The sequence below is a fragment of the Micrasema longulum genome, unplaced genomic scaffold (genome assembly GCF_059751315.1).
Source record: "Micrasema longulum isolate JH-2025_06_02 unplaced genomic scaffold, ASM5975131v1 h1tg000971l, whole genome shotgun sequence".
Classification (NCBI taxonomy): Eukaryota; Metazoa; Arthropoda; class Insecta; order Trichoptera; family Brachycentridae; genus Micrasema; species Micrasema longulum.
Genome location: NW_028278162.1, coordinates 337,254 through 363,232, shown reverse-complemented (window position 1 = coordinate 363,232; position 25,979 = coordinate 337,254). Strand labels below are relative to the sequence as shown.

The window sequence follows — 25,979 nt, the reverse complement described above, 5'->3', positions numbered from 1 at the left end:
ATTTTTAACATTGAAAACAATATATTTGTCTTATGTCTAAAAGTTTAGCTTCTTGGAACAATTGGAAAGAGGGAAAAGTGCGATTTTTGGGAAGCACTATTTTTAATATAAATTTTTGAACCGTTTATAATGGTTTCATATGGTTTTTGTAAGTTCCCCCCCATCCAATTATTCCATAGGAAAGCGATGACGTGAATTGAGTAAGTACCTTCGTTAAATTAATAATTACGTGTGCCACGTTTGATATAAACATCACATTCATCATCACTTCCTTATCCGCACCCAGTGGTGCAAAGGGCACTGCATTGAAACTTTAACTGCAATCATTTGATTCGTGAAGGCAATATTATCAGTCTTATGCTTCAGATCAAAATATTATGATTAAAATAATATAAAAACACCGACTGGTTTTGAAGCAACATGTTCTCCTTTATCGGGAATACCTAATTAAGAACCGGTCAGCAATAAGTTTTTTATTTTAATTTTAATTATAGTTAACAACCACAAAGTTAACGCATGAAATACAATACTATTTTTTTATTAATTAAAAAAATTTATCTGCCCCGTAGTCAAGTGGTTAGCGCGATAGTCATGTTGTGCACCGTGCATGTTGTTTTGGGCTCGATTCCCGACACGGTTGACATTACAAAAGGTGTTACTGAAATAAATATTCGCAGTACCTGGGCCCTGATTATGGAAAGGTAACAGATTTATTTTCAACATTGTCTATAAAGTAAAATACATTTTTCTAATAAAATAAATGCACAACAATTTTGTTTTTAACCACTTTTTTTTTCTACCGATCGGTTTCAAAGCTAGACAATCTTCTTTATCAAGGTATACTTAACTGATGATTCTTATCCTATTTTATTTTATTTTAATTGATAACTTTTTTTTTGTGTAGCTTTGAAACCGGTCGGTAGAAAAATAAAAAAATAAGTTGTTAAAAACAAAGTTTTGTATCTTTATTTTATTATAATGAATAACCATAAAGTTAGTGCTTCAAATATAAATTTGAGATATTTTTCAGTTTGAACATGTGTGTGTACTTAAATGAAAATTTGATGTATTTTACCATTGCAGGAGACTGCTGCGAGATATTATACAGATTTACTCGTATATACTATTAAGCGTGTTGTCCAGATGTTTATTGAAATGTATGTTAATGTAATATATATATATTTTTATACTGTTTAATAATATACATGCTTCTACTTTTCATTGTGTTTTATCTTAACTCAACATAGGGCTCTTGGCCTCATAGAGTTAGGAATACGTAATTTAAAAAAAAAAAATATTTATTTGCATAAATAAATCTTTACGTTACCTGTTGTTGAGCGTGTTTTAAAAATACATATATGGGTAAAAATATTGTGTTTTTCATAAAGAAAAAAAAACTTAACAACTCCGTTATCTTCATTGTAATCGAAAGTTAACATTTACCTTAAATTTTATTTACAAAGTAAAATTAAGTTTTCTGTATTAAAAGCAGAATATGCATACATTTTTTTCTTTCAAACATGTTCAATTATAGGTTACCGATGAAGATACTTAATGTTTATGCAAATATACCCATTTTGTACACAAATATAGATTTTTCTTTATAGATAGTCAAAGATAACTCTCATTTGTTAACTTCCCATTGTAATCGGGGCCCTGGGCCCGTATAACAATGCGAAGGTATCAAGCACTGAATTGTGGTATCAATATTACGATTTTCTTTTAAAAAATGACGATTTTTTGTAAAAACAATAGAATATTCATATAAAATCATATATGTCTTGAAACGTGAGATACAATATTTTTATGGGATAATGATTGATTTTTAAAGGAAAGCAATTTTTAATACTAATATGTAAATAGTTTTTTTTCATTTTTTAAAATTCAAAGTGTAAGCAATTCATAAACCATAAGAAATACATGATTTCAAATAACATGTAGGTTTAACGGTAACAATCAAACTCTGAAGATAGAGGATGAAAGCGCTCATGTAAAATATCACTTTTTTTACAATTTAAAATTTAATTTAATTTTTATTGGGTTGTCGAATAAAAAACCCTTTTTTTACTATTTATTAGTAGCAAAATTTTTTTTAAAAAATATATAATTGTGAATTCCCACGAAAACGGTTCATGCATTGGCCACGCCCCTAATAAGTCACGATTCTTGTAAATTTTAAACTTTGTTTGTGACCGTTTAAATTTGAATTGAACATCGTCAAGAATCTTGACGTCATAATTATCAAGGCCAAACATGTGGCGTTTTTGTAGGGATTTGTCTGTATGAAAACATTTCTCCACAATATCCATATTGATTTTGAAAATACAATTAAATTTGCTAAATCCATTTCATATATTTTTATCGGTATGCGTAGTATGTGATATTTCCCTGTTGGTTGAATAAATCATTTGCAGTAATCTAGAAATTTTAATTTATGACTTACAAAATACATGTTTTTACCTAATAACAAAAGAGTTCGATAAATAACTGAATAATTAATGGCCTACCCAACATAAATCGAAAATATTGATACATTTCTGTTTACTTTACGTATTTAAGTATTATTTGTATTTACTTCATGAAAAAATGACCACGAATGTTTTAACGACCTTTTTTCATGAAACTCTTCAGTATATTTTCCTCTGAAAATCTCCTAAACCCTTAATCATGAGCTCAGTTTTAGATAATGTAATATATTTTTTATACCCTTGATACATCGGGTTTATATCGCATTTACATCTCTCCAATAATGTGTGATTTAAATTAGTGCTCATGTCGCTGTAATTGGGTTTCCAGGACATTAAAAAATGGAAACTCGTAAAAAAATACCAGTCAACCGTTAATCCAAAAACGATATAAAAATAGCTGGAGGGTTCCCACGTTGATGAAATGTTGGGAATCTACAAAGGTTAATATTATCATCCTTCTATGCCTGCTCTCTAATTATTTATTTATTTATGTTATTTACAGTATATTGTATACACGACATCGTTTTTATATTCATGCCCGGACTTGCTAAAAACAAAAAACGCATATCTATATATGCTGACATAGAATTAAGAATAGTCCAGAAGGAGCGTAGAATCATATTCGAATTCATCGGACTGTGTCCAATAATTCCGCCACTATGCCTCACTTTCGCCGCGCGCATTCGTGATGCCGCCGCGTAATTTTGTACGATGGGAAAAAATATAATTATAACACAAATGTAAGGTAAAAAAAGCAATCTGTTAATTTCTCTAAAATTTTATTGTGCACGCGGAAATATTGATTGAAGTAAAGAGTAATTTAATAAGAGTATTTGAATTAATGAACTTTAAACTCAAAATATAAAACAAATTTTATTTGACATAAAACTGATATTTTTATATCACGTTAAATAATATTTGATGTTTTAAATATAATGTCGGTCAAATGTCCACGATGGAGTTGTTTTATCCGAGATCCATTTTCCATTAGTTCTCTCATTAGATGAGCATAGTAGGGTAAAAAAAATTACTACCTTGATAACAACGAAATGTTCATTTTGTTTCTTCGACAATCTGACAGATGGAAAAATAATTCAATTTTTAAGTAATGCTTTTGTTACATACACATTCATTTGCTAATTAGGCATGAAATGTGATTGCATCCTGTTTTTTTAAGATCCTAGCAGTATTTCTTAACTTTAAAAGGACACAACACGTCATAGTTGAATTCAAATCAGGAGTTGCGTACTGAGTGACGTCTACAAAGAAACTAATGGGTCAAAACGTAAACCTACTCATTTATGAGTAGTTCAGTCGCCTTCTGTTTGATGTGCGTATGCGGTTTTTGGACTATTCTTAATTTTATGTATGCTGATAGATTATTCAAACATGATGAGATGACCCCCTTTCATGATAGCTGTTGAGATATATTATATTACGTATGTGTGAACGAGGAACTTTGTTTGTTTTTAAACAATACATATTTGTTAATAGACTTCAAACTAAGCCAAAATATTTTTTATTTTATTTTTATGTATCATTTTATCACCGCTATGATTTTTGTAAGTTTTGTAATTTTCAAATTATACCGCCCTTGACGCCACGATTTCAAGCTTGTAAGTTTTCCTGACATTTAAAAGTAGAACCCCCTACCCGTCAAAACACGCTAAACGTCTAACATGGCTACCTGGTCAACGCTATTATTGATTGGTTATTGTTAGCCCGTGTTCTCGTGAAGCTGTGACGTTTTAAAGTAGTTCATTTTTATAATTTTTTTCATACATTTTCGAGAAACTTCGCCGTAAGATTAAATGCTCTAATTTTTACCACGGGAAAGAAAATATATTTGATTTCTAATTTCCCTTAGCACTAAACTTCCTAATTGACAATGAAATTAAGGGTTTATTTAATTTTCAGATTATAAAAATGAAATTAAAAAAAAATAAAATATTAAGATTTTTTTAAATTTACCACGAGGCAGGCATATTCCTCCCAAGTTTCGCGGTCTGGCTCTGAAACACCGGGAATCCATTGCTTGTAAAATGTTACTGTTCCAAAAAAAGTGTGGAAGTCAATGCATTTAATGCAAGTCCCGTGAAAGATTGAGATGAGTGGCGCATTACGCAAAATGCCGAATAGTTCAGCACACATGAAGCCCCATAGTATTTCAACCCACATGACACCGCTCAGGTTGCTGCGCGGGTAACTAAAAGAGTCATGACTGGACATCCAGGGGGTAAAAGAAGGATTGGAAAACCTAGACTGAGGTGGGAGGATGACGTACTAAAGATGCAGCACAGCTTCTACAAGTTGCAGATTGGAAAATGGCTGCTGAGGACAGGCGGAGTTGGAGCCAAAAGTTTATGGAGGCCAAGGCTTGATTTGGGCTGTAGCGCCATTGAAGAAGAAGAAGTCGATGCATTTACAGTTAAGTGTGTACTCGTCAACAAAAATTTGGACCAAATCAAAATCGAAGAAGAATACTTTTCATTGATAAGTAGGTACCTAGGTTTTTGTTTATGGTTGAATTCCAAAACGTTAAATAATTCATTTTCAAATATCGAACTCTTTTTGCAAATGTCAAACTCGGCTCTTTTTACTAACAGGGGTGCACTTTATTCGTGAATGCGATTTTCAAATATGTATTGGATGTCAGTTAATATTATTTTAGTATTACCAAACATCCAGTAAAAAGAAATAAATGGGAAGAAATAACAAGGAATGTAAGAAATAATCTGATTTGGATCCATAAAAAGCGAATGTTGTTTGTAAAATTTAACATTCAAAAACAAACTTTTTTTAAACACATAAATACAACATCATTCCATTTATTTTGTATATGCATTCTCGTCGAATGCAACCCTAGTAGGTCGATGAAAAATAGATTTATGCTTCTAACTTTTTTTTCTGATTAGATATATATAGATATATATAATATCTACGAACACGCGCAGCACAAATATCTACATTTTGCTGAAAACCGCACGTAAATCGGTTAAGCCGTTTAGGAGGAGTTCAGTGACATCACACGTACCGAAGAATTATATAGATATATAAAGATAATATACTATGCAGAAGCAGACCAAAATTAAGATGGCTGGATAATGTGGAAAGTGACATTAGAGCAATTGGCCTGACAAACGGGAGAAGAGCCGCAGGGTGCAGGGAGGAATGGAGACAGATTCTGGAGAAGGCCAGGGCCTACAACGGGCTGTAGCGCCACCGATGATGATACAATTTTTAATAGTTAAGCATCCATTTATTCATTTATTATTATTCATCTTGCCCTTGTGATGATGCGTAGGATATTATAACATTATCGACCAACAGATCACCTTTACTATTAAAACATTCAGTAATGTGGCATGTTTGTCTTCGTTGCATCTCCCTGTTTGAGGTAAAATAATTCGTATAAGTAATAAATATACCTAGTAATTTTACCAAATTAATAAAAATAATTAGATAAGCATAACCAACATTCAAATAAATATTTTGGGTGGCACCCAACGTGTAACGGCTAAGATTTTTACCGCCTCCTAGACTAATGTTTCCGGTTTCGATTCCCGCTAAAATCGCAAAAAATAAATAAATGTGAATAGTAAATTTTTGCCATTCTTTTTATTTTATTTACGCGATGTAATCGCGTCACTGTAAAAACCACAAAAAAACTTAGTTTGTATTTCGACAAGTAAAGTGTATAAAAAACTTGAAATTCATTGTTGTAAGTGATATTATACACGTATGTTCATACAGTCTGTTCACTATTACAAGAATTTCCAAATAAACAAACCAGCCGCGTGATACCCGACGCAGAATAGCCTATTTCACACATATCATCTTAATCTACACGGCACGGTAAAATTATAGTGGATTGACATTTATTCGTTTATTCATTATTTAGTCGGCCTCGTGGTATAATGGTCCGCGCGTTTGCCTACCATGCAAGAGGTCTCGGGTTCCATTCCCGACATGGTTGAAATGAAATATTTATTTGAAAGGGTATTCACACTAGAATTTTTCATAGTCCCTGGACTGGTACCGGAAGCGTAAAACTGATCACCTTACCTTCATGTAACAAAATTAATCGAGATATGCTGCGATTGGTGTACCAATCCAGTGCCCTGTGCACCATTAGGTGCGGAAAGGGAATGATGATGATGATGATGATAATGAAGACATTTATTAGATTCGTTAGTACCTATTTAAATTTAATAATATGCATATATCTTTTTTTTCGTTGATGATGCCTCGTTGACAAATTATTTTTAAAAAAAAGAAATATTAGCGTTCTTATAATTTACCGAAATATTTGAATTTTGGAGATCATTTTCAACGAGTCGTAAATAACTCACTATTAGAACATGGAAATCAAGTTGGGGTAGAATGAGGTTCGATCCTCAGACCTCTGATCCGTGAGTCCGCAACACTAGCCACGAAGACACAACCCGATTGAAATAATATAGTAAAACTTAACAAAAGATATTTTAATGATAATTTTAATAAAAATATTATTTAAATTTAGCGAGTACTCTCGGGTAAAAGGCTGCAAAAAGAAATTAACTGGAGAATAGTTGGTCTCATGGTGTACTGGTTATTGCGTTTGGTAGGCAATTAATAAATAAATAATTGTAAAACGGTAAATATCGATCCACCGTATTGTATTTTATCATGCCGTGTAGATTTCTGCCGTGGTGTGATATGGGCCAATCATGCGATATCACACAGTGGGCTCGTGGTTTGCATGTGCACAGCGGTCCAGTCTCCGTGAATGAACGGTAGATTGATGACGAGTTCATAACTACTCGAGAAATTGGACGTTAGGAATTATGTAACTTGTGTTCCTCGCTAAAGGTGAGCTAACTATGATGGACAAGGTTGTTCATCATTTTATGAAGAAAAAACCTGTGTAAAATCTCGTGTCAATCTTTTATTTTTTACCTAGCAACAATGCAGACTTTGGAAATAAATTTTGAATTCACTACTTATTTAAAAATTGCTGTATTTTGATATGTTTAGGTCAATATTTTAATTTGTGACGTAGTGCAACTTCTTCATAATCATCAATATGTATATTTTGTAGATAGTTTAGTTGCTTCAAAAATTGTATTTGGAGTGTAGAGAAGACCACACTGTGAAGGATTCAAGAATACCGCTAACATGTGCAAGTTTTTTTTTCTTACTTTATGATTGGAGTACCGATGCAGAGCTCTATGCACCAATCGGTACTGACGAGGTAACAATGATAAATTTGATGACAAAAGTGAATATTATTGTACTTGTATTTGATATTACGCGTGTTAGAAGTGGGTGTCATGTGGCGGTGATATCATACAATGACGCAATGTCCCAAGGGAATCTCGATGACCAAATGCACCCATATTACGATGCATTGTAACAATAAAAAAGGGCGATGATGGATTCAACATTGGGACGTTTATGGAGATGATTTAAACTAAACGTCTGACCGCTGCTGGCGCCAGCTCAAAAGGCTGACTGGTAAAAGGTGGAATTCGAGCCTGAATTGGTAGCCAATTTTATTATCTACTGAGAACACTTTATAAAAAACGTTCTACCTATGTAACGAACTCGTATTTCCTCTTATCTACTCGTTAGTTGAATAATGTATTTTTGTTACTACTACTACCACACCCCATTTCCCCGTAAGGAAGACAGAGAGGATGGACCGCCACACACGTCTATCCTGACATATCTACATTCACAGCTTCTTCCACATTCATATATCTTGTTATACATGCCCTTCGGTTGTGAGTCTTTTTGTTGCATTGCATTATTTTTATTGTTGTATTAGTTTAAAACTTCAAGTGCAAAAATATTTGAGCTTTTGTGGACCTTTTGCTAAAAATAATATCTTCCAGTCACCAAAAAAGTAAACAAGTAAAAAGGAGAATTCGTCGAAATTTGTGTTTAATTTCTTTAATCAAAAATATATTATGTACAAATACGCATAATTAATTTCAAATAAAAGCTGTTCTTTAGTGGGCATATAAAGTTTGGGCATGTAAACTTAAATAGTAAAAATGCTTATCTTATACACATGAAATGATGAGGGATGTTGGATCAGGCAATGAGTTTGGAAGAAGATGATCCAGAAACAAATGGAATAAAAATATTTAAAAAAATAAAAGGAAGGGGGTTAGCGGTCTAATGGTATAATATAAAAATGTTCAGGTGTTTCTTTTACGGCTAAGCAAGGTGCATTTTTTTACACGAAGAGGTAGGTCATTCTAAAGTTTGGCACCCCAGAACAGAAAAGGTATTTAAACATTTGTCGGTAGGCAACGTAGGCGCTTTTGATAAATGATTCTTCATTAAGTTTAAATATATTTTTTCAACACAGATAACCCTGTTTCTTAAAATATGGAAGTCTAGACATTTACAGAGCTTATGATCTTTTATCGGCTGGGTTCAGTGACCACTTTACTCTTTATATACCATATTGCCTATATGTAGCTGTTTACGCATGGCACTTATTGATTCGCTTTTGATCTATACTTTATTGGTAAGTAAAATATAAAATAATATAATAATATGAGTATACAAATGTTTTTAAAAATAAATTTGACATTATACAATGAGCTGTCAAATTGTGCACATGTATATCAATTGACATATTTATTTATTTATACTTTTACATTGTTTGTATTATTTTTTATACAGAATAATGTTCCCTCACTGGGGTGTCCCGTGCCGAGGGAAACATTTTACAAAAATGTTAAACATGCCTAAGATAATAATATTTAACAAAGTTATGAAGTATATTTAACAAAGTTAAAAAAAATAACAAAATAAGAACAGTAAAAAAAACGTAATTAAACCAATTAACATAATAAACAAAATGAAAAACAAAAATATTCATAAAGAACATAATCAATTTATATAGACTAATTAATAAAATTCATAAACAGTGCATACATTTTACATATTTGGCTTGATCCACTCATCGATCCGTGCGCAACCCACCTCCACTATCCATTTCTTAATAGTAATTTTATATTTTGAGAACTAACTTATTGTCCTTATGGATAATGGAAGTTGATTGTACACTTTAACCGAGTAGTAGGTCAATCCTCTTTGACCGAAGGTTGTATTTATTTTTTTATTTTTTTGCAGCATTAGGGTGGAGTATCTAGTAACTATTGTATTTGTAATGGAAGGTAGAGAATAATGTTTATATAATATAAAACATAATAAAAAAAATAAAATTAAACTCACAAATAAAAACACTGCAAATAAAAACTTCTTTCTACATAATATTCGGCCTGATCCACTCATCAATCCGTGCGCATCCCATCTCTATTTTCCGATTTTACAGTGATAGTATTTACTTACTGTATTTATGGACAATGGGAGTAGGTTGTACACTTTGATGGAGAAGTAAAGCAATCCTCTTTGGCCAAAAGTTGTGTTGATTTTCGATTGCAAAAAAAAGTATTGTTGATTTTAAAAATATATTATAACATAATCAGGCTGTGGGTATGGTTACAAAATTTAGTTTATGGTATCATGGTTGCTATCGGCAGAGCCTAATTGGTTAATTTATAACGTTATACGTAATAAATGTGTATATGTGTCAGCTTCGCAATTTCTCGTTCATAATACGTATTTTGAAGGAGAGCAAATTCATAATATTACTTTCATATCATTGAGTCTTTAGCCCCCGCATAGAAATATGTGCGTTTTCAAGGGAAATGACGTGAATCTAATGTGTTTTGAATCTTAAGTTACCTACTGTCACCGATAATAGCATTCAGGTACATTGAAATATCAACATAAATCAGTTCTTTTTAGTCAATTTAACTTGATCCACAAAACCATAAATACAATAAATATTTTAATTAATAATATGTATTCAACAATGTTTGAGTATGTCCAAATGCTTGCAGACTGGCTGGATTTTCTCCCTAGGGAGTTGTTCATATTTAAATTTATTTCAACAGAGAGGGAAAACGTTTTTGAGAAGGGAATATATGCCCGTGTTTAAACATCCATTTTATGGAAATGTGTGGGCAGAATGGTGAATGTTACACAGTGTGTAAAGTGGCCACTTAAACCAGCCAATGACAGGTCATAAGCCCTGTAAATGCCTAGACTTCCATATTCCCTTCTCAAAAACGTTTTCCCTCTCTGTTGAAATAAATTTAAATAATATGTTTGTTTGTTGCCTGTATTTTAATGTAATATATTTAATTAAATTTCTTAATTATCAACAATACAAAATTATTTAGCAGATAATTATTATTTACAAACCCCTATACTACCTACATAATAGTTACAGCATGGTTAATGTAAACTTATAGAAAACAATGCTTAAAGCTTCTATTTCGTGGGTTAGAAAATGGATTTTTTTTTTCGAAAGATCTTGTAAAGTTTCTTGTTCAATAATGCGCATAGGCATGCGTGTACGTAGATGTTTTCGGTTTCATGTCAGATAACAGGCATTTGAAAAAACGAGAAACAAGCTATTTAGGACGACGCGACTACAAAAAACTAACAATATATATTATTCTGCGATCAACAATCAACATCAGGTTTCTAAGATAACATTGATCGCAAACCTCATTGGAAATTCTGAAAAATTCTAGAATAGGAAAAGCAAGTGTGAAATGTAAATGTACCGTAAAACAAATAAGACAAATGATAAATAAAGCGACACAAGCAACAACAAAAACGCGCTGACAGTTGACAGTTTGACAGGCGTGGGATGCGCGCGCAGAACTTCGTTCAAATGAAATGTAATTTTTCAAAAAATTTAAGTTAAAAATATCGGGTAGAGAAAAACAGCTGTTTGCGTTTTGTCAGTTTTTATCAGATCGAGTGGTTTTTTTTAATTATGACATGTCAAAGTGATTTTAAACTCGAGGCATACAATCAGATTACTTAAATTATCAAAATGGTTTTGTTTTCAAAGGAATAAAAAAATATGATAATATCCCAATGAACCAAAAACGATTAAAACTAATATATTACTAAATAAATTCAAAGCAAATTTAAAGATTTTTTTTGAACCCAAGTAAAAACAAGATTCTATTTTAATTAGTATTACTGTATTATTATTTTCTGTTTTTCTCTTTATTTCGTATGATTTTTCTTTTTTTTAACTCATGCACGTTCGAAATTATATTACTTCAAATTACTAAATAAATATAACAGTTTCACTCTCCGAGCACAAGAGCTAGTCCCTTTTTTGGAAAGTTACAGTTTTAATATTTACTAAATATATAATAGTAGATTGTAAAAGAAAAAAATACATTTTTGTAACTATGCTTGTTAATAAAAAATAATAATAATAAAAACACTTTGGTAATTTGCCATCACCAATATTCTTATTAAAAAAAGGATTTTTGTGGGCACTTTGAGAAAACATGAAATTTTATAGCCTCACAGTATCGGATTTAGTGACAGTTAACAAATTTTCTTGCTGGTTATGCAGTTTTTAATTCTAATCACAATGGCATTCTTACTTTGAAATTCATAAATTTTGAGTTTAGACTGTTTGAAAAATCATTTGTTCAAAAATAAGATATGTTCTAATTTTTCTGAATTTGACCACAGATTTCACCCACTTTCTGCATATATTACACGTCGCTATATTCATTAGGCCAAATCTTGCACAACTAGTCATAGTTCTACATTATCTCTGTCTTGTACAAGATCTTGTACCATTTTCGGACCCGTGTAATACTAACATTATTTTATTGACGCTTGGTGGGTAAAACGTCAGCCGTTTGTTTGTGTTAACAAAGTCATTAAAACCGATTTTTAAACAACATTTTAATTTTATTTTAAAAATAATTAATTTCCTTTAATTATCACAAACGATTCCGTTTTTTCTTGCTTCAAGTTAGCCAAATCCGTCAGAAAATGATTGACGGCTTGACCAAATCAACATGCTAAAAGTAAAAAAATATCCCTGGAACTGCTTCCAATTCACGTTGAACAAAATAATTATTGAAATAAGTGAGTTTTTTTAAGAACATTTTCTTGGCCTTAAATATTTCATACCCATACTCCCATACAATATTCCCAACAGATTACTCGGCCGTAATGGCCGTATCCAAAATGTTCCACTAATGTGAAATACTTATTTCATAAGTACATTTATATTTCTACAAAACACGTGCCTAATTATACTAAATATTAATTAGTTGGGTCATGTACAAATTCCTTAATGAAGATACGGTCGTGTTTATGGGATCAGAGGCAAGTTAAATATTAAACTAATCAAGATATATGAGAATAATGGGGATGTTTTTGGTCGTTTAAATTAAAATAAAAATTAACTTAGGCTATTTGTAAAACTCAGTAGAATTTAAACTTATTTATTATAAAGATTAAAAAACATCTTATAATGCGTTTATCTAAAACCAGAAAATCATAAGACCCTACGAGCCCCCATCTAATGGACCACTTGAAGTTTTTTTTTTCATTTTGGTAATTTGATTAAATTTTAGATTTTATTGCTTGTGATAAACCGCCAATGAGGAAGTTCAGTGTTTTTTAATACTTATATTTGTTAATAGACTATTTGGTAAACGGTAAAAAAGTTATATGTCATTCGAAAGAAATTTATCTGCTCCACAAAATATTGTATATGCATAATGTTTTATTTGATTACATACCTTCGAAATGGAATGTCAAGTAGACGGAAGTGAGCATTTTCGACACCTCCTTCTTTAAGCGTTTAATCGAGGAATTATTTCAGCTACTATAGCTGCTGTGGTGAAGATGCTATTTTATATTTTGTTTTATATTTTTTGTCGTTGTTCTCTTCATTTAGAAAAAAACGAACATAACGTATGTTAACACCCAATGCATATATACACACCAAACAAAATACGCAACAGCGTTGGGAGGATCATTACCGCGCTTCTTATACAGGTAAAATCACTAAAATGTTTTTCCCAACGCTGGCTGATGCAGCAAACTTCCGTCATCATCACCAAAGTACTTTCGAAACTACTCAAATTTTTACCGGACACGGAGCTATGAGAAGTTATCTATATAGATAATAGGTTTAAATTAAGGAATGATGACTATTGTCCATGCGATGATATTTCTTCACAGAGTATCAAACATCTGTTATTTCAGTGCCCATTTTTCAGTTTGCAACGCCATAATCTTGAAGCAGAATGCAGGAAAGATGGAATATCCTTAACAGATATCCACACTGTAGTTAAAAGTAGTTATCACGCGCCATTGTTCTTGAACTTTGCAACAATGGCGATTTGACTCATAAAGGTAATAAACCAAAATCAGTGATCGAACATCCCATTTCCAAGACAAACAAAAATTATTTTTTCGGAATACCTTAGCCTTGTACATGACACGTAAGGCTACTAAATACAGGGGTCCAAATATAAATAAAAAAAATAAACATCAAAAAGCAACCTTGTGTCTTCTTTGTCAATCTCTAACTGGGGTAGGAGCTCCAACACACAACAACCTAATTCCTATATACCTTATGCATATTAAAAGTAAGATTTTTTTGACAGCATCCCTACTGATAATTATAGTCTACTTATATAATAATTATAGTCACCGCACGTGCCTCGTAGGTACATAAAATAATAAAATTACTAATCAGTAAAATAGGGCGAAAGGTTTCGATCTTCTACCTACGTATATTAGTACCCTCGGTCTTAATTGAGCCAAATAAAAGCAAAAACTTATGTAAATTATACCAAAAATGTACCTTTGAATACGTGTCGCCATTTATTGCGTACAACAGGGCCTCCGTTGAACACAATAATTGTAATTGAGATCAACAATATTTTGAGTTTGTCCAAATTTTTGTAGACAAGGACTGGATTCAACTCCCCGGGGAGCTGTTTATAAAATATATGAGTATGTCCAAATCTTCGCAGATTAACACCTTCTAAAGATACCAATATCTCAACAGGGAAGGAAATAACTTTGATAGATATCTTTGCTGAAATTCTGGTAATAATTGCCTGGTTAAAGCAATCACTTTACATACTAATATTTGTGAAGTTATATAAATCCATTCAAAGCAGGCGTGCCTTCACATTATTAGATTCTTCCTCATAGGCGACATCTGTCGATTTTCAGATTTGGTGAATACCTATATTTCTACATTCCCCAATAATTGAATTGTGCTTACGAAGAAGGCCATATAACCTACAAACAAAAAATGGTTTTATTTATAATTAAAATGGTAAATATAGAAACGAGGTACCATTGACAATCATTGAATTTTGTGAAATAATCATAGTTTTATTGATTAATTATTATTAATAAAAAAATTGAGTTAATAGAGCTTTGCTCAAAAGTTTTTATAAAATAACTCTAAAAAAACAAAATCACGAATACCTTTCTACGTAGCATAATTCAATTTCTTCATTTCGGTTAGATATGTTTTTTTAATTTTTAAATGTTAATTATTTAAATTAAAAACATATAACACATAATTTCATAAAATATCCCCAAAGAGTTTTTTTTACTTTTAAATACACTTCAAACCGCCTCTCAGCTCGACTTTTATCTCCGAAATGACAAATGAGTGTATTAGAAGAAAACTTAGAAATCTCCCCCAAAAACGGAAAATTAGTTATTGATGCCAATATAAACTATAGGTACATAAAAACCTACCTGCCTAAATAATAGCGTAATTCGAAACCGTCTCTAAATCTTGCAAAAACAGATTTCAATTATACTACTTCACACCGCAAACTTAGCATTCTTCATTGAGGTAGTGAAGCAGAATTAGAAATCTCACAATTCATTTTTTCAAAGCTTTTTGCAAATATCTTAGTAACCCCTTCAATGGAGATTTAAAAGTTTGCTTCTAATAACCTCAAATAAACAAATATATTGTTTTTAATTATCAAGGACGCCGTACGCGATTACTTTAATATATCATATGGCTTGGGACTTGGGTCTAAAATGGTAAATGTCGTAAATCACAACATTACAGAAGAGTAATTTTACGGTGATTTTGTGATGTTATAATAAAATGATGGAGGTGTTTGAAACTATAACCTATAAAAAAACTCTAAAACATATGAGTGTATTTGTAAAATTCTTAAATGTGTATATTTTTTTATTGACATTATCTCTCTAAAAAATGTTCTAGATTTATTTATTTCATTATTTTAGATTATTTAAATACTTATTTAATCTAAGATTATGAAAGCATTTTTCAATGAAACGTTTGTAACTGGCGGTCGGAGCAGGACAAGATTTTTTTCGGGAATTTTTCACGTTATTTGCTGCATTTATTTCTCATGGGATTTAAAACATTCCAATTTGCGAGATATTTATATGAAATGTTTTTTTTTAAATGTTGTATTTTTAACATCAATATGGATGCTGTGGAAAAATGTTTTCATACATCAGTTTTAAAATAAAAATGATAAAATATGTCTCCACAAAAATGCGACACATTTGTCCTTGATAATTGTGACGTCTAGATTCGTGACGGTGTTCTATTAAAAGTTAAAAATTTAACCGAATCTTGACGTATTAGGGGCAAAGCCAATCCAGTGAACCGTTTTCGAGGGAATTTAAAAATATTTTTTATGCGACTAATAAAAACTATTTTTTGTTTACTTTAGAATATTTCATAGAACCTCGTTTATTTTAAATTATAAAAAGGTCATATTTCCCTATTAAATGTTCTAATTTTTTCTCCGTGTAAGAAATTATTTTTTATATCCAATTCCCCGTAGCACTGAACTTCATCATGCAACTGTTGAGTTCCTCAGACATCAGTAATATTGCTTCCGTTTGAATGATGCGAATCGATGTTTCTTATAGCTGACCCTTAAATCATGTTATTTTAGACAGGACTTTCAAAATGGATAATGCGGAGGTGCTCATATAAGTGAGTACTATAATATATTCGATATTCATTTTGCTTAGGAGAAATTCCACTTGTTAAAGGCCACGGGGGCATGTCTTGATTTATGGGTCAGTAAATTTAAAATGCTATGACTTATGACCCAAATCTGATCCATAGAAATGCATCATCACTTTATATAAAAATAAAATAAGAATTTGGTTGAAGGACATGATCATCATTATTAACTGAAAAATGACAGTCATTTTACTTTACAATCAATCACAATTTGTCTGCTAAAAGTAATTGCTATCCTACGTTTCAGACATCCAAAAACAACAATCAAGGCAACTCAGAATAATCTGTACCATAAAGGACTAAAGATGTTTAATGAGTTACTGAAAGAGATAAGGGATGTTGGGTCTATCGCAAAGTTTCGTGGGATGGTTTTCGTTAAAAACAAACATCCAAATGATCAGCTTAAGTGTAATCAGAAAGCGTCTTTAATTAAATTTAAATCAAGATTGAATGTCACTATCTAAATGTTTGAGTTGTTCCTTTCTCCTTCATCTTTCCTTCCCATCACCTCTTCACTCCTCTCTTCATAGTATAGTGTAAATTTTTAGTTAACTTTTGTTTTAAATTTTTATATAAAATTATAAGATTCTGCACAATCACCTGGAATATGGACATGTACTTGTAATTTTCTCAAAATAACGGTTTGTGTTGGTAGGAAGAAATTGCTTTAAGGCAATATGCCCGCCTTATATGTATATAAATTGTATATGTATATAAAGTGTTAAATAAATTAATAAACGCACAAAAAAAGCTGTATGTAATATTTATTTTGTCATCATCATTCAATGTCCGCTCCTTAGTTGGAGCACATGGTGTTCCATAATATGTTAACCACGAAGATCCTCCAGGCATCTCCGTCAGCTGCCAGCCGCAGTGCATCCTCCCAAGTCAGGTTCACGTCCCGTAGTTCTGACATGAACTGCCGACAGACAGCAGTGGACGTCCAGGACGCCGAGAACCTGATGCCCTGTAAAGTAGGCAAGCGTGGTTAAGGCTCTCAGGAGGCATCCTCAGCACATGGCCATGCCAACCGTATCGCCTCCGCTTGGTGACAGTTGTCATCGGAGTTTATTTTGTACAAATAAATAAAATACTTTTTATAAGTATACCTACATATAATTTCTCTAGGATGGTTGTGTCTGTAGCAAAAACAATTCTAGTCTTATCGACGAATAAACACTGTATCTTCTTCTTCTTTTCTTTTCCACATCCGCTTCTAAGTGGAGCATGTGAACATCACCAGTTGCCTCCAGAAGACCCTATCGCCAGCCAGCACTTCCACGTCAATCCAGCGCCCCCTAGCTCCGCTGAATAAAGTCGAAAGATCGACATCGACGGCCTTCCAGGACGGCAGGTTTAAAGAAGAGGCAACTTGGGTTAAGGTTCTCCTGAGGCATGTGCAGCACGTGTCCAAGTCAGGCCCACCGCCGCATCCTCACGACGCTCGTCATAAGAGGCTATTGCGTCCGTTCTCGGACTTCAATGTTAGTTACTTATCTGTATATGAATCGGTTTCCAAAGGAGTTGATTTAACAAACAGGAATACATATAAACCCGTCATGCAATAAAAAATGTTTATATACATTAAAAAAAACAACTTCACAATTTGGGGGTGTGGTGCCAGTGAGTTAATTATGCGTAATATAATAATATTTTTCGTGTCCAGATGAATGAAGAATATCAATATATAGTTATGTGTGTGAAATAGAACCAGAATCCTCAAGCAATATTTCACTGTCCCTTAAGCGTATTGGTGGATTTTTATAAGCTGGCGCGTGCGCTATACTTACACATAAGCATTGTGTAGTATCAGTGAATAAGCCCATGGTATTACATCGCACGGCATACGCATTATGAAAATAATCTCTGTCTCTCTCGCACTCAGACGCGCTTATGAGCGTGACATAGAAAACTATTTCTTTATTCGTTGCTAATGATATGGTAACACAATTTACACAAAATGCTTCTGCGTTCGTCTGAATTTCGCTGCGATTCTTAATAGTAAAAATATAATAATATGTACGAGTATCAAGTTACGGATTAAAAACACTGGTTAATAAATATGTCGGTATTTTCATTTGATCAAATCATGAATAGGTCGATTATGTAGTTATATCATTTTTAATGTACAGAATACTGATTTAAAAAAATTGATGTTTTATATATATGAAATGATTTTAAAAATCTCTTCTGGATTAGAGCGAGAAAAAACAATTACTTTTGAAAATGTCATACAATTACGAGTATATATTTTTAAACATGTTTTTTATTTAATATTTTGTGTTCATCATAATAATAATGAATAAAATTATAATTATATATTTCAAAATTCTCAATAATATAGTTGATTCGCCGTATCTTTTACAAAATATTGGTTTCCGTTGTCCTCTTTGCTATTCCAGATTAAATTCCCTTTTTTATGTACCAACTTGTAAAAACAATTATACCTCGAATTCATTCATTAGACGTACCTGTAGAAATTATAATGGACTCAGTATTGATGTAGACATTTTTAACTGCACGTTGCATTTGTACAGAAAATTTCTTCATGGGGTCGATTATTTGGGATAGTTGCTGAATGTGCATCTTGAGTGGTTTATCTATGTATATGTGCCGCATGTAATCTATATGTTTGTGTATGATTTATATGTGCGTTCATGTGTGTGCGTGGATGGCTCGGAGTGTACATTCGGTATTTTTATTTATTTTAATTTATTACCTCCATGGAAAACGCAAATATCAACAATTATTATTTTCTCACTTGAAATTCTTATTTATTTTTTTGTCACATTTAATGTTTATATCTTTGCATAATTTATGAAAACTTAATTGGTCTTTTTATGTTAAAAAATTGTTGTTTTTTCAAACTTATTATATATGACTGTATGTTTTCTAAATAAAATAAAATAATGTTATTAAAAACACAGTACAAATTATAACGGAGAAAATATATGTACGCACTTATTGATAAACAATAAATCTTGTTATTTATATACTTAAAACAATCTACACAATTTCACATTCTAGTTCTAGAGTAATAGACCATAAACAAAATACATTTTTAAAAATTTAAATTGCCCTTTGTTCTTAGAAGGACTATAATTAGTAAAATGCAACATTTTACATAATGATTTGAACAATATAAAATAATAAAACAAAGTATTTAGTCAATTAATGTTACATTTTCTTAACCCATTTTTTTTTTCATATACAGTGGCCTATGCACCATCGGAGGCGGATAAGGATGGGGTAATATGAGGATTTATTTTCTAGTCCATAGTCATTTAAGTCTAATACCTACCCGTATGCAGAGACAAAACTTAAGGTGAGGAAAGTACATTCTAATTTCAAATGCAGAGAATAACCCGAAGGTGAAGACAATAGAATGTACTCTCCTCACTTTAATGTTTGTCTCTGCATACGGGTATAAGTATTCGTCCGCCTTGTATTACTTTACACACTCTGTAATATCGTCCATTTTGCCTGTGTTTGAACATAGATGTGTTTAGACAAATGAGGGTACTATTTGCAAACCCGGCAAAATCTATCTTTCTTTATTTTAAGCAAATCACAAAAAAAAACTGATACAATACATAACTTCAACAATTTTATAAACTTCAAATTTTTATTATAATCAGTAAATATTTTATACGTAAGCAGTGATGACAAAAGCATGATTATGTCAAGAAACAGTCGTGAAATAATACATTTAATTTTATACATTCCAACTTTACAATACTCAAGAAGAGGTTGCCACGTTTGCAACAAACCCGATAATTAAAAGTCAAGTTCTTAAAAACAAAGCCATATATTTAACTGACAATGTTATAATATAATTATTGTAAAAAATTGTATTCTGAATGAGTTTAAATTAATATCTTAAATTAGATTTATGATTATTTATTAAATTAGATATCTTATTTTGGATTTTGCCGGGTTTGCAAATAGTAGCCTCAAATGGGAAAATATCGCTCAAAATGCTACGAATACCGATAAAAATATTTCTAACGGATTTGCAAAAATTAACTGTGTGTTCAACATTAATATGGATATTGTAGGAAAATGTTTTCATTCATAATTTTTTCTGTAAAATTTTAGAAAAATTCGTCTCCACACTCCGTGACGACTTTCTATTAAAATTTGATCGGTCACAAACAAATATGAAAATTTAACCGAATAGTGGCGTATTAGGGGCGTGGCCAATGCAATGAATAGTCTGGGAATTTGAAATTATAAATGAAAAAATATTTTTTACTCTTCTAATACATACAAACATTTTTTTCACTCGGCAGTATTTCATAGACCATTATAATTTATACTTGTATAAAAAATCGTGATATTTCCCTATTATGTGTTACAAGTTACAATATGCCTATTATTATGATTTTAAATCTGCGTCTTCCCATAACAATTTTTTTTTGTTGATTCGAAATGAAAATAGTAGCAAAAAAAAATTTGCAACTTGAATTTAAGTCAAGGCCTAGCATAAAATAAATATTTACGAAGATACTTCACGATCTAGTTAAATATCTATCTTCACCGAGGCTGGAAAATCGCTTCTTTCAACTACTTATGTTACTTTTTTGTTTACTGTGAATGAAATTCCGTTGAAGAAAAAAACAGAAGAAAAATAACAAGTTAAGAATGGTACAAGATGTTGCCCAAGATCTTGTGCACTTTCTTTTGCAATAAATCTTGGGCCGTTTTATTTGCTGTTGACGGGGTAGTTTCTCAGATTGCGCGTACGCATGCGCAATACGTAGATGTTTTATTTGTTTGTTATTCCGAACACTCTCGCGGCCGTAGAAGACAGCCTTATCTCGCGTATTTTGTATGTAAGCACGCGAGATAAAAGCTTTTTCTAAGGCCGCGAGAGCGTTTGAAATAGCAACCCCAGGACAGCTAACAGGCAGTATCATCAAATAAAACAAGCTGTTATGTGACGGCGACGACGCGATTACTGACAATTAACAACATATTACTCAATCAACAATCAACATCAGGTTTCTAAAATAACAAAGATCGTGAACCCTTCTCTTTCACGGTATTAGCTGTTCGTTTTGGAATAATATACCCTTCCCAAATAACAGACACCCTTCTTAAAATATATGAGTTTTTCCTTCTCCTTCTCATCTCTATCCTCTATTCATAGTATAGTGTAGATTTTTAGTTTATTTTGTATCAAATTATAAGACTTTATTAATATCTAAAATATATATACTTGAGGTGATTTTCACAAAAATGGCGCCATATAAATTATCCATAATAATATACATTCATCTTGTTTTCTCAAACTGAACGGTTTGGGTAGGTAGAAAGAAATTGCCTTAAAGCAATTTGCCGGCCCCTATATGTATATAAAATTTATAGAAATAAACAAAAGTGTTAAATAAATAAATAAACCCTATTAAAAATCAGGATTTCCAAATAAAAAAGAAAAGCAAGTTAAAAATGTAGCGAAACAAATACAGTAAAATCAAATTAACCGGATTAATGAGTTCAAGACGAAATCCGGATAGTTAGAATAACCATTAAATTAATGCAATATTTTGAAAGGAAATGAAAAATTTACTCAAAAAATACCTTTTTTGTTGCTTATGAAATAATACAGCGAATGAGGAAGTTCAGCCCCACGGGAAATTTTATATAACAAATGTTTTTTTTGTAGGGTAGGTTTTAATTGTAAGGCAAAGATTCTTGAAAATGTATTATGAAAATAACAAAAAATATTTTAATGAAAACGAACCACTTTGAAAAACATCAGTAGTGCTCCGAAATCAACCAACGATAAGAGAGTTGTGAAATATTTCCGGTTTACGGCACGTCAACGGACGAATCGGCAGAACTGACCGAGAAGAACCGGAGAACTTGAAACGTCACATGCGGAGTAATTTCAGAAACACAAAACTTAAAAAAATCTTAATAATTTACATAATTAAAAAAAAAATCAGGCATTGTTTTAGTCTATTAACAAACAAAAAAAAGAATAAACAACGTAACTTCCTCATTGGAATTACATTAAAAACTTACCTAAACATGTCCAGCAAAGAGCGGCTGGTTGGCGCGCCGGTTGCCAGTACCCAATTTTATAAGTGATTATAATTGATTGTAATTATGTTATAAAATCTCCTTTATTTTTTTTATTTTCTGATAACGATCTTTAAAATTACAAAAAACTTTAAAATAGGACGTGTTCTAATTTTTCTGAATTGGACCACAGATTTCACCCAATTTGTTTATTACACGACAAAATATTAATTGTATCAAATCTTGCACAAGACCTTGTACAATTATCTGACACACGTAATATGAGCTATACGTAGATAAAAATAGAGTTTTAATTAATTTTATTTTACCTGTTTTGGTCGACGTTCCACTCTGTGTTGCCAATGCATTCTGTAAAACAAAAGTAAATATTTGAACAAAAGTATTATCTATATTTATGTTATGTAATCTATATGGGTGGCGAATACAATCAAAAGATACGGAAACCATCCCTTAACTATGACAGTATAGTGGAAGATAAATTATCTCGAGCGATTACGAAGATATGCACACTATCGACCTATTTTCTTCAACTTTTGAGGTGAGTACGTCGATAGCTATCGAGGGTATCCGTACCCCAGAGTTCACATATCCACACACTGGAAGAGACAAAAGTCATGTTCAAGCGAGCACTTTTTGCTTTAGTTGCGATTTATTCTTTTTTTAGAATTATTTTGTGGTTGCTACATTTTATTACAGAAGTCGTGTTAAAATACGAAAGAGAAATAATTCAATTTGAATTATATTAGATACTGAGCACGGAGTAAAGTGTGACGGTCATCTAGCGGTTAAGATTCATCAGATCATTGATAAATAATTTGACGTTTGAGATGACATAAAGCGCATGCGCCCGCGACAAGCAATGAAAACATCATCATTCTCTTTCAGTACCTAATGGTGCATTGGGCACTGCATTGCTACACCATTAGCAGCGTATCTTAATCATTTTTGTTACATGAAGGTAAGATGATCAGTCTTAAGCTGCAGGTACCAGTCCAGGGACTATGAAATATTCTAGTGTAAAAAAACCCTTTTCAATAAATATTTCATAACAACCATGTCGGGAATCGAACCCGAGACCTCTTGTATGGAAGGCTTACGCGCTGACTATTACAACACGAGGTCGCCAGCAATGGGTGTCCATTGCTGAAGAATTGCATTTGACTTCGGAAGAAATGTTTTCATTATAATTTTTTTTTATTTTTTTTATCTATGGCCATATCTTTCTAAAAAAACGTATCGACATGTCGGTAGAGCCGGCTTCGCCGAAAGTAGCCTTCGAGTCAAAAACATTCGTCAAGAGTTCTGGTTCTATTTAACTCACTAAACTATATTCTTCATTCACCAGGATAATAAATGAAATATAAGAAAAATAAACAGCGTTTTAAAATACAACGTATGCAAAGTGCGTTCCAATGTTTGTTGCCTTAATGTCGATGATTTAAGTAAACATACAATTTTGGTTTATGAGCACGCACACTAGTATATTTCACATATATTTTAGTCACGCACAAATGAACAAAGGCCATTAAAGATTTGATCATTACAATTTAGTTACTTACATTCATTCAGTAACCCCCATAAAATGAGTATTTTTGTCGCATGTTTCAATGTTTTTTTTATTCCATAGAATTTGTTTGAATGTCGGCCAAGTTATAAATAGTACAGAATAAATTCACACTTTTTTTCTCAGTTCGGTTTACTCGGAAAACTTTTGGCGAAGATGATTTCCTTCGCCTTGCCGAATTTACGAGGTATGTTTGCAAGTATTACGTTTGTGAACAGCGACAATAAGTGCCAAATATTTTTTCAACGCGCAGATGTTTCTCAGTGAAGTTACTTAGACTTGTGTATTTATTGGGTGATGACAAGATTCACACGAAAAAGTTTTTTAATAAACGAAAAAAAAAGTTATGTAATCTGCCATAAAGAACATTCAGGAAAGAATATACCTACGACGGATTTGAACGCAAAAATTAAGTTTATTTATGTTATTTTAAAGGTAATTTATTTATTTATTTGACACTTTATATACATATACAATATATATACATATAAGGCAATTTCTTCCCAACTACCCAAACCGTTCAGTTTGAGAAAATTATAAATACATGGACATATTGAATCTTACAGTTTTATACAAAAATTAAAAACAAAGATTAACAAAATAAAAATATATTTTAAAAAATGTCACTGTAATATAAAGAGTGGAGAGGGGGTGAAAAGGAAAGAAGAAGGATAAAGGAACAACTTAAATATTTAGATAGTGACATTTCAATCTTGACTTAAATGTAAATAAAGAAGGGGCGTCTCCAACATTAGTGGGTAGATTATTCCACAATCGAGCGGCTACTACTGTGAAAGAGGAGGCAATAAAATAAGAACGATGACAGGGTATTAAAAGGGTTCTCTCGTTACTAGAACGAAGAGATAGTCCGTGTTGTGAAAGAGGTTGGACGAGCTCTCTCAGATAAACAGGCGAAATGGGATTATTAAAAATATTGCGAAGAAGTGATGGAATGTGAATGTTTCTTCTATGCCTGATACTGAGCCAGTGTAGTTGCGTGCGGTACTCGGTTATGTGGTCGGATTTGTGAAGATCAAAGATATAACGAATACACATATTCTACAGTGATACATACCTACTTAAAACATACAATTTGTACCGATACTCGTTTTATAGGCCGAAACCAAAAAATTGGCCGGTCACTGGTATTTATAGACTATTGTTTCTAAAAAATTGTTCCTAAAAGTCAGGAAAGGATAATGAAATACGTCGATTTTTCTATTTTGGCAATATATATTAAATCTCCCGGGCTTCGATTACAATGGGAAGTTAAAAGAGTTATCTTCGACTGTCTATAAAGAAAACAGAGCGGAGATCAGTCGACCTCTTGGCGTATGGTTAGTGCATTTCTAGTCCGTTAAATACACGAAAATAATAATTACAAAATATAATACAATAAAAATTGATGCGCCCGTGTAATTTTATCGTTCCATGTTTATTACGATCGTATGATATGAAAATGAAATGAAAAAAACGTTTTTACTAGCAGGCAAAAAAAAATGCAATTGAAATCGAGTGGAGATTAGTCGACCTCATTGTATGCGGGTTAGTGTGTTTACCTGCTATTAAATAAATATTTAAAAAAAACTTATTAAACGATAAAAATCAATCCACCCTATGTCATTTTATCGTGCTGGGTGAATTTTTACTGCGGTGAGAAAATAGCCATAATATCGATACCTGCGCGGTAAAATATCGTAATTTACGATATTTTTCGGTAAGAAACGAATTTGACGTACTAATTTTTATTTTTCAAAGATAGATCCTACGAAAAAAAATTACCACGAGTTTTAAGTCAATTTTATTTTCTCAGACTTTTGTATATTTTTTTTCTGTAAAACCTTCAGAGACGTAATTATACACAAAAAACTGATTTTAAGCACCATTTTTCAAAATCGCGGCACAAGCGGTGGTCGTACAAGGTCACAAAATAAGGACCCTATGTCCACCAATCCTGTTAAGTTTCAAAACATAATAACCTTTTTTACAAAAAAAAGTAAAA

The 25,979-nt window shown here is 31.8% G+C and overlaps 1 protein-coding gene across 1 annotated transcript in view; it reads right to left on the bottom strand.

The window, feature by feature from the left end:
* The window catches only part of LOC148277831 (uncharacterized), a 105,730-nt gene that overhangs the window by 9,064 nt on the left and 70,687 nt on the right, over window positions 1-25,979 (bottom strand). The window contains exon 2 of the mRNA XM_088232319.1: window positions 22,722-22,761. Within this exon, the coding sequence (XP_088088445.1) occupies window positions 22,722-22,761 (40 nt within the window). The remainder of the gene's footprint in view (window positions 1-22,721; window positions 22,762-25,979) is intronic.